Here is a 10,986-nt window from a genome sequence, read left to right as displayed (position 1 = left end):
TCTCGGAAGGCAGTTGAATTCCAAGCTTGTACTACATAGTTTTTTATTTCGGTTCTTATTAAATGGCGGCAAGACATGAGCTTGGGTTCCCTATACCAATCCCGCTCTTAAAGATTTTGAATCCTCAAGTGCCGATAAACGAGGGGCTCGGTACTTCACGCACTAAGTATGTCATAAAGGATCGTTCATTTTTCTACTCTAGGAGTACAGGAAGTCAACCCAAATATAACATGCGTGCAGCCTGCTTAGCTCCCTTAGGTCCCACGTTTAGTGCGTACATCATGGCTATATATTAGGAGAAAAACACATATGACATTTTAGTGACGGATCCCGACGGCGGTGTCCAGAAAGTGGTCTTGAAAAATTGGCGAGACATCATTTTGGAAAGTTAAGTGCAAATGTAGAGTGGCCCTGCATGAGTCCTACTTATATTCACCTTGTTCCATGCCATATTTACCTTAGCCCACGCTGATTCAAACGCTAATCAAACCTAATCTGCATATTATTCTACGTTAAGTAGCTTCTTATTAAGGCAAAAATCTTTTTAGGATCCTGGTGCGTCGGCTGAAACTGACCAACGGACACGTCATTAGGAAACGTCTGCCGTATGAAGACAGAGCAAAGAATTTAAATTATTTAGAGTGATAGTGAATAATAGAGGTTATAATAGTTATTGGTAGAGGTTGTAATGACTGCTAATTACTTGTAAGGACTCCAACGACAATTTGTATGCTGCAATAGATTATAAATCACTAAATATGCTTAGTAATGACTTATAATGCCCCATATATCTAACGGCGACTTGGCTATAGATGATTAGAAGAACCCTTTTTGCTTAGTAATGAGTATAATGAATAAAATGACTACTAATACCTTGTAATGACAAATACGTCTAACGACGACTTTTACTGACGACAATTGATTAGAAATAACTAAATATTTATTATTTTGTAGTAATGACTAAAATGACTATAATTACTGCTGCTGTGTTTTCGCCGTTCACCTCTTTCGAGATAGCTTAAGAGACCCTGTAATTTTTCTAGACTCATGCTCTCGCATTTGCAACATGGAGGTGTGAAGTGGCCTGTTTGCAAAGTTGTCAGCATTGACTTTTTGATTAATGTGGTTAGGGTGTCCATGAAGAGTTGTTTACTAAAATTATAAAACGAGCCCTAAGAATAAGTAACCCATCAATCTCCGAAACTAAAAAATATTTGTCGCCTTCATTAGCACTGAACATATGGCGCTAAAACTTCAATATCCGACATGTACAGTATCCGCCTAGACGGCGGCCTGGATTCCTTGGACCTGGGCGGCGTGTTCTGGAAACCCTGTTCTTGAGATGACACCCCAGCATATGGGCGATTTAAAATGTAGCTCCTTTTCTCCCGCTTCCCAACTCATCCCAAAGCGGCGCGCAAGGAACAATAGGGAGTTTTAGTACTGCGTAATGAGCGCTACGTACGCACAGCCCACGTACTTTGCGGAACGCTACGCCATGGTCGCGTACATGCCACAGAAAGACTTTTAGTAGGGCGGAAGCGCATACGTACGCAGGGGTCTGAAAGCTAACGCGGCAAGCGCAGTGGCTTGTGCAGTGCCATTTCGCAGCCATTCAAAAACTGAATTTTCCAGCGCAGGAACTCCTGCTTCTTTGTTTTTCCGACAGGCGAGAGATGGAACCCATGCTGCAAAGGTGCTGATTTGGTTCGTCGTTCTTGCAGAGGATGAGGATATAATGAATAACTTTAACCGAATCGGAGCACTACCCCCAGCAAACGTAGTAGAAAACGAAAATTAACTATATAACCCCGTGCAAATTTTAAATCCGAAGGAGCAAACCGATTTTCCGAAAGAAACAATGTCATGTCAAAGCAGTTTTCCGAGTTCACAGTGCGCCTATGCTGTCATCATTCAATGCAAAGTAACTATGAACCTCGGAGAATACACTGCAAAACTATACGAAGTCTCATTAGAGAGGCGGAGTATATTTAAAATGCCATGAAACGTATGCCGTAAAAGTCAGCACCATGGCCCATAGGCAAAGAAAACTTACCAAAATAATTTTCTGGTTTAGGCCAGCCCCAATGAACACGGCAGATGGTTAAAAGTTAGCGAATGTTTTGAAGAAAAAGTATGACAAAATATGCTACGGCTTTTTTGGAGCCAAACAATATTTAATGCGCCTCGAATAATCTGCGTTGTAAAAACCTACATACGCATGAAATCTAGCTGTCTGCTCTTCCGAAAGTTTCAGCGTTCCCTCTTAAAGGTGGCCGCTCATATGATACGAGCTTTTAAGCTAAAAGTAGTCATCACTCGGCACGAAAAACGAACCGTGCACAACAGCAGACGACCAACAGTCCGTCTACTCACACGAATGTCATTCGCGGTCGCCGGCGTCGTCTGCGATCGAATAGAGCGTCGGCTGCGCCGCCGTCTGCTACAATGGACCGTTCCCTTCCGAAGTTTAAAAATGCCTTTTGAATGTACATTTGTCTATGGGCTGCTTACTTTGAATGAAAGGTATCAAGAAAAATTAGTACATACGGAAGCTGTTACGAGAAGCTTCCGCGATTGGGAGAAGCCCCCAGCACATAGCGAGCGTGTGTGCGGTATGTACGGCTTCACAACACATGTTTTAGCGGTGTTTATAAATAGATTACCCGTGGAATGACTTAGCATACTTTGTCACACATTCATTCAAAGCACTCGCCAACATTTAATGATAAGCAGTCTCCATTGATACTGTACTAAACAAGAAAGATACTGCGGTAAGTTGTGTTTACATGTTTTCTAAGGTCCCTACCAGCTCGTACCCCTAAAAGTCACGCAATGTTATATAGATACTCCGCCTTTGAAATGGCATTTCATATTTTCACAGTCTGTTCTAGGATGTTTGTAGTTGCTCTATACCAAAAACAAAATCATAGGTGCTCCGTGAAGACATAAAATGGCTTTGAAATCTTTCGCTTCCACATATTCTCGTGTTAAGCCTATACATTTTACCCCCAGTCTGCGGCGGGGTCGCGAGCGCTCCATTCGTTTGTAAACACGGCGTTTGTCCATAGGTGTAAAGCCCACGGGAAACTTGGTACTTACTGCTTCAAGTTTCAAAGATCCTGGCGACGAAATACACCAGCTAGAAGTTGGAGCGCTCGCGCAGCGCATTCATAGAAAACAATTTGTGCGTCGCATAAGGCAATCCGCGCCCTGTACTGCGGAGCAACAAATGGATTAGAAGTTTTTACTTCTTGCGAAACGCCAAATCGCCTGCAATGAAAAGAAAAGAAACGAGCAAGCGCTGCGTGTTTGCTGCTTATCATGCGCGGCCACATAGCCAAACGTGTCTGTCGAGCTTTCTCATACGCGAGAGCAACACGCAGGCGGTTCAGCGAACGCACGCAGAGGTAGGGATTTCTGCGTACGCGAGCAACGTATACGCAGTACGCAAGGACCGTGCTGCGTATGACGCATGCGCAGTAAGCAGCACGCAGGCCGCCTACGTACGCAAGGGTTCTGCGTATGCCTACGTACGCAGTACTAAAACTCTCTAATGAAAAGAAGCCACGCTGGTGCTCCTCGCCGCTTCGTCCCGCCCGCGCAACTAGAGAGCGTCTAATGAGCAGGCGAGACCAGTATGCACTAGTGACGTCACTGGGAAGGCTTGGGAACTGGGATGGGCTACCCAAGTCGATGGCGAGCAGTTGTCACGTGCAGCTTTAAAACAAATTGACTTAATAATATCGGCTTCACACAAAGCTTCAAATCTGACTCGACTGCTCACAAAGGCCACCTCTGAGGATTTCTTGGTTTTTAAGTTCACCTGAAGTATAATTTCAGGTCCCTTAATTGCTGAATATATTTTCTCGGACAAAGTTCTGAAATCGCGTATTTTCCATTTTACCGCTCAATTGAGAAAACAACAAAATCCGAGGATCTTAATAAACTGGACGTCGCTTGTGCGTGCGTTCGGCACAAGCGCGGCTGTGTTCTGCTGCTACAACTATCGGTATCGCCATGCTCTCCATGAGGGGGTGTTTACCGTCAGTGTCTTTTCGCAGGAGCCCAACGACGCCGTGAAGCGAGAGGAGCTTCTTCCAGATGAATGCGACTCCACTCTGGCAAGGGGATCGGCCAAGACGACTTCGACCCGCACGTTGCGTGCGCCGTCGTTACGCTCCACGACGTCTAAAGCAGCCAGCACATGGACGAGGGAAGAGTCCTTGAAGGCACTGAACGATGTGCTGAACGCCGGCATGGGTGCCGTATCCAACAAGGTGGGCTGATGCTTGCTGCTCCAACAGATCGGCGCAATGAAAAATTACTCGTAACGGAAGAGTCTGCCGGAGAATAGTATAAAATATTGGCTCATTCTGGTAGATTTTACCATTTGTTGGCAGTATCGGTGGAAGAAGGAAATCAGGGTTTTACACATGGTGGTACCATACCATGTCGATTCGTCCTACTAATATTTTTCAGTTTGTAGTGTCCGAATTGAATATACTACGCTTTACGACTATGGCACAGCGTCACGCACACAGGTAATTTTGTTCATATCAACTTAAGGCAGTGTAGGTCTTGTTAAATGCAAGGCAGCTACTTTTATACTTTGCTATTTTTTGATTCGCGTTAATATACGTTTAAAGCAGAACACCTCACCAACCAATGACATGATCAAAGACGCCGCTATATTTGTGCCAGCGCTGCCAATAGCACTCCTAAAGCAAACACGGTTGTTCTTACCTGCGGTAGGTGTCAACGGGTGTGTTTTGTTTCTTTATTCATTTCATTCTATTTCATATTGGACATGGCTAGCACTATGGCTGCCGCTTCGGCTTCTGTCGACGTTTTTGCTTTGACAGAGGCGGAAACTGATTGATGAGAGGTTTACCAAATCACAATTTTGGCATATGTCATGGGGTGACTGTATTCTGCCGAGTCTACGTAGGCCCCTTTATTGTCAGTAGCGCGGGCTTTGTGTAACGGCTTGGCTCGAGCTTCTTGTCGTGCCTTGTTGCGCTGTGCATTCCGAGCGACAATGCATGCTTCGGGAATGTACACTTTGGAAGGACCAGCGCGCGCTTTACGCATCTACGTATTAATCCACGAATTTTCATTTCTTCTCAGACATCAATTCCAGATCAGGCGCAGAGTCCTAACTCTGCTGAATAATAAAGCTGGTACCAGCGCCAATAAATACGTTTTGAATTTTCGCCTTTCGTTCGTAACTCATGTGATGAGACTCGGCGTCTGTCAAGCGTGGTTGTCCAATCGTATTAGTCTCTCCGTTATCGATGTGAGACAGGAGAACTAGGCCGAAAATACGTATCTGCTCTTCCTTTTGAATTTCGGCTGCCGCTATCAGAATGCGAATTTCCAACTGTGCCTTACACCTAAAATGCTTAGTACCGTAGCAAACAGCTTCGATTTTTGTGGCGAACAACCAATCCATGCTCGGCCATCTAAAAGCGGAGATGCCTTTTAGATGGTGCGCGTCGCTGCTCTGCTTCAATGCCCCCTCAATTAGTATTGGGTATTGGGATTGTGCGCCCCGAGAACGGGCAGGACTCTGCTGGCTAAAGTAAAAGTCAACCTCGACTGGTGCGCACATCCGAGGGCAGAAAGTGAGTGTATCAGCAAGTGGCTAACAATCCCCTTTTTGAAGCGAAAGCTTCACTACCCGTGTCAGATCGCAACTTCGCGTGGCTCCACATAGCCTAGTTCTGCGCATGCGCGTGACCTCGCAGCCAAGGCCAGCTGCGCATGCCCCCTTGCCAATCTCTGCCGACGTTACCTAGCAACGTTTAAGAGGTTAGCGACTCCTCGTTATAAAAAAATTGTCTCCACCGCGAACTCAACCTCCATCCCTTGAATCCTGAGCCATCACCAACTGTCGGGTAAAAAGGAAATGGAGATGCTTGTTTTATTTCGAATGACGTTTAGTTTATTCTTGACTGTTAGTTTTCTCTATCTCTAAATTGATGTTTAGATTATAGAAAAGTGGATGCATGGTATTCGGGTAGTGCTTTATAGTGCTTTCATTGAGACAATGATGAAACAGGAGGAATGACATATTTTGCTTCTTTTTCTTTCCGCAGAAATATTAGTCAAACACTGCTTTTTTATTCATGCTATCTTAACCCTTTCGTACACGAAGAAAATAAATGACGTATCTTTAAATACCATAGTTCTTTCTTCTTTATCATGACATCTACAGTAAACGGCTCAAACACTCCATTTCGGCTCATCCCGCGAAATAATAATTACTTTTCAACGTATTGAATTATTTTGATTTGATCGGTTTGTGGGTTTCAACATCGTAACTTTATTCAGGATAAGGATGAGTCATAACCGACGACTCCCTTGGATTATTAATGAGAGCTCTCATCACACAGTCCACCAGAGCTTTGATTGCATCAGTAAAATAGTGGCTGCCACATAGCTAGAACGGAACTCGGGTTCCCTGGCTCAGTATAGTGGAGCCTGAGTAGCGGCCTATTTACTGCGCCACATCAGATGGAAATTGGAATACTGTTTGTAGACATTATAGTGATACATGAAGAAGGGCACAGAGTAGAGAGCTCAACAAGTGACGCATTGAATTGAATGCTCCCTTAAACGTCTCCAACTAATGCCTTGTCATTCATATTGGTTTGGAGCACGCGTCACACGTTGCGCTCTGACAATTTGCTATCTCTGTCACAGTTGACACTCTCGCCGCCGACTGTTCCAAGCGGCTTAAAATCGTCGAAGGAGGCCAAGGTGTTCGCCATCATGCTTATAGTGGGCGTTGTGTTGGCGTTAACAATATTCCTGCTGCCCAGCCCGGTCCCGAAGACGGCTCTGCTCTGCACTACACAATCCTGCGCTCAGCACAGGTGAGCCGGAGTCCCGTTCTTTCTCTCTTACTTGGTCAGGTTAGCCTAGAAGTGCTGTTCGAGGAACACGCAGCTAGTAGATATCATTGGCTTAGGTTGAAAGCACAGGTCACGCACATACGGCGTTAAAAGGGGGCACTTAATACATTATTGTGTAGTGCACTGAAGCTAGGTGTGTGGCTATTGTTAAATATAACTGGTAACATATTATTTTGCAGAATTAACAAAATGTTGACAGTGATCTTAGCAATGAGACTATGCACAACGCCGGCAACTAGTCATAGTAATTCGACAATCGAAGTCTTCTAACACGACGTCGAATCGGCCTGAGTACAGTGAAACAGTACAACGTTCTAATTATTAAATTTCAAATAGAAAAAAAAAGACAAGCGAGTAGAAAGTAGGCAATTGCGGCATATTCGTTTATTGTAGGACAGATTTACGAAATATTTTAACAATCAGGAACTCCATTTTCCGCAAACAGGATGGCTGAAAATATACAATGAAGTCATTGTTTACGCAGCCTGGTATAGTACTTGATACATATGGGCCCGCAACAGGAGAATATATTTTACGTACGATTGTGAGGTATCAAATTCGGCTAGAACTTAACAGAGAACCCAGGGAACCGAAAAAAGCAATTGCTCATCTATATGCTATTGGTGAGGGAGAACGTTGATAAGCACTGAAAAGGTGAAAACGTGGCTTTGACCAGGATACACCCTTGACCATTTTTAGTTGTTCTTTTTTCTTGGTGGGTGCCGCGGAAGAAATGTAAATGTTTTTGAAGATACACACAGGTTCCACGGCGAGCGCAGGCAAGGTGAATAAATGAGAATGAGAAATCATCAGACATGCATACTCTGTACTTTTTGTCGCGCGTCAAAAATTTCTATTTTAAATGGCGCGGAAAAGAAACGAGTCCTTCTCATTACTTAGATGCTGTGTTGTTCGGTTGTTTACTATGCTCTAGTCTAGGGGAAGATATACAAATCGCTGCTGAAGGGGATGCCGCTGGTACTGATAATAATAAAATACCTCTTCCAACGTGCTCTCCTGGTTAGCTTGAAGACAATATACAAATAAGTTGTAAATTCCTCGATGGTCGGATATCGTGACTTGACCTTTCACGTCACCGCCTTGCGTTCCTGTCGGACTCTTCATTCGCCTTTGGGGACTCGGCCGTGGGAACTCTTCATTCTGGGGCAATCCTTGTTGTTGGGGATGGGGACAATGCTGTTTGTTAGGCTCGATGTCACTGCTATCTGACGGAGTCCGTCTCACGTGTGCACAAGGTTTCGTCTGCTGCCATCCACTAAACATCATAAGTTATGAACCAATGTGCTCGATCACAATGTCTATTTTCCATGCATGCTGCTGTATGATCGGCTGGACTGAGTTTGCCCCCTTTCTTCAGAGGCGTGAGATCTTTGGCACATTTGAACATCACACACTGTTGTCTTGCTCACTTCTTTCTCTGAAAGTTTGCTATACTTGGCTGCAGCAAGACAAGAGTTGAAAGGATTGTTTGTGTTATTGGAGCGTCGCTGGGCTGGCTCCTATTCCTAATGGAGCACGTTGAGGTAATACAAGAAGACTAGCTCTTGGTGACTACCAGTTTCAAGAGCTTTTTGAACAACAGCTTCGCTTTTTTTGCCACATAATGCTGCATAATATTTTTTTCGCAATTTGGGCTTGAATTCTTGTGTCTAGAAATGCCACTTACGAACAAAGGTATGAAAATCAACTTTTAAAAACTGCGTTTCAGGTTCAATGATAACAAATAAAAGTTATACTTAGCGACGCGAACCTTAAGACACTTGACAGAACTTGCAGATGCTGTAGACATCAGCACATCATATTCCAAAATGCACTGATCTATTAATCTATTACCAGAAAAGGATTCCTTTGAAACTCCATTAGGTCGGAAATGGCTATTTGCCATGAGACTCTGGGGTTTGACACTGCAGTGTTTTAGCAATGCTTCTGGTTGTGTGTTGACCTGAACCTTGTGTATTTTCCATGTATAAAATATTCCCCACTCACCATATCTCATTTCTGGCCAGATGATGCATTCGCGTGTACTTCCTAGGTAAGGTTTAGTATCAAGATGAGACGAGAGCAGCCTCTTGAATTTGTCACGTTTGCTCAGAGAATGACGCCGTGTTGAACTCTTTACAGTATTCTGTCTCTTAAAGAGATACCATTAATGGTCAGGCCGACGTCGGCGTTATCGGAGTTTCTGGCATCAGCATTTCAGCGAAAAATTCGGCAGGTGGCTGGTGACATGGCGCTGTATCGACTGATCCTAGGTTTGCGATATTACAAAACTGCATGACATTGCCGAGTAGGCAGGCGCTGCCAACTCGGGAATTTATTTTAGATGAAGGGTAGCGATCAGAATCTAGCCTTCCATGATCATTGGATCCCACTTTAGATATGCTGGCCATAGTCCACATACCTATACGTTTTAGCGGCTTGGTTAAAGCGGTACTTTATCCTATGTATTAGGTTATCTTTGAGCAGTGTTTCATTCCTCTGAGTGGCGCTTCTGACCGCCTAAAGTGTTTCTTGTCTTATATATTAACATGCAACGAAATTCACGTCTGTCTACTCGTGGCTGCCTTCGGTGTCTGGAAGGAGAGCTGTAGACATTGTGTTTGCGGCGACAAGCTCATTGCCTGGGTAGTACCGAGCTCTATGTTGTATGGATTCACCTGCAGCAGCATGCTATGTAATCTCATTGGCACTTCGTTGTGCGACGTTGAGACTGTAGATTGCGGGGGACTTTGATCAGTAACTACTTTTCCATGACTACCAAACACATACTGGTGGAAAAGTTCGGGAGTTAAAAGTAATGACCAACGTCTCCTTTTCAGTCCGAGTATGCTTGGTTGAAAAACGGGTAAGCACTCGCTAATAAAAGATACAGACAATTCCCCTTGTAGCAGAGCTGCTCGAAGTCCTTTTTCAATTCCATCACACTGTACGTTTTCTTAAAGCATAGCTCTGCTAGTGCTTCGACCACATGTTTCATGTTCGCAAATTCTTGGTCTTTTGTTGACGTCCACTAGGCATCATGGGGTTTGTTTTCTTATTGTTTTTCATGCCATCGAATACGCCACATAGTAATCTGCAGATGTAATAAACCATGGTGCACCTGAACGGTTCCACACATATCGATTAATGGGGATATGCCATAAATTACCGGTCTTTTCAGGGTCTGCCATAGGGACTAGGCTTGTCAGCTTATGATCCAAGACAATCACTTCAGTGTTCAACTCCCGCTCTTTCCAGTTGATGTGAATTCCTTCGTCACATCAAATGGCTTCTGATTCTGGTCGTGCTCACCTCGTTCGTTCTTTCTGCTCTTTCGTTTGCCATACATGAGAATGTCATATGCAACACATCGATGTCTTTCTGACCATCTAAAGTTCTCTGCACCTATCTCAATATCGATATGCTACTCACAGCCAAACTAAAAGGCGAAGAAAAATAGTTGTAGAGTTAAAAGGGTGCCTGGAATACGATTCAAACATTTGACTTAGGTCTACGATATAATGCGACTTCAGATTGAATATAAGAAGCCCTCTGCGTTTTTAGGATTGGCATTGAGAGCTGTTGTCTGCTCATCTTTTCGCTCAGATTATATTGGTCTATTCTTATTCTGAATGCGCCTAATTTCTTTCCCACTGCCATGTGGCTCCCCTAACCTGTTGCTTGATCGTTTTGACGATTATATTTTCTTTCAGTTCTCGAAGCAATACCTGAATCCGAGGCTTTGTGCTCACAGGAACTCGACACAAACAGCGACATCTGGTGCAAACTGGATTTATACTCTTTAATGCTCTTCCTGGAAAATGTCTCTGATATTGCACGAGAATCGATTAAAACTTGTCCACAGTAATACTGTTTGTGGCTGACTGTGCACCCTGCTGGACCGCTGACGCCATTTTATAGCTGCCTTTAGAGTCGTATTGCTTCGGACGCATCCGTTCTCCAATGCATACCAAGTGGTTTTCCACCAATTGAGTACAATATTAATTTTGTGATAAAAGGCTTCGGGCGAGAAGCCTACAAATACAATTAGAGTGATGACTATTTC

General features: G+C 44.0%; 1 protein-coding gene across 1 annotated transcript in view; it reads left to right on the top strand.

The window, feature by feature from the left end:
• The first annotated feature begins 1,066 nt into the window (after positions 1-1,066).
• The window catches only part of LOC146177197 (endothelin-converting enzyme 1-like), a 33,583-nt gene continuing 23,663 nt past the window's right edge, over positions 1,067-10,986 (top strand). Inside the window, exons 1-3 of the mRNA XM_084581487.1 lie at positions 1,067-1,072; positions 4,065-4,280; positions 6,709-6,881. Coding sequence (XP_084437613.1) covers positions 1,067-1,072; positions 4,065-4,280; positions 6,709-6,881 — 395 coding nt within the window. The remainder of the gene's footprint in view (positions 1,073-4,064; positions 4,281-6,708; positions 6,882-10,986) is intronic.

The sequence above is a fragment of the Amblyomma maculatum genome, chromosome 10, assembly GCF_055883805.1.
Source record: "Amblyomma maculatum isolate TAMU_Amacu chromosome 10, ASM5588380v1, whole genome shotgun sequence".
NCBI lineage: Eukaryota > Metazoa > Arthropoda > Arachnida > Ixodida > Ixodidae > Amblyomma > Amblyomma maculatum.
Note: the sequence above shows the minus strand (reverse complement) of the source record. Positions and strands in the feature narration are given on the sequence as shown.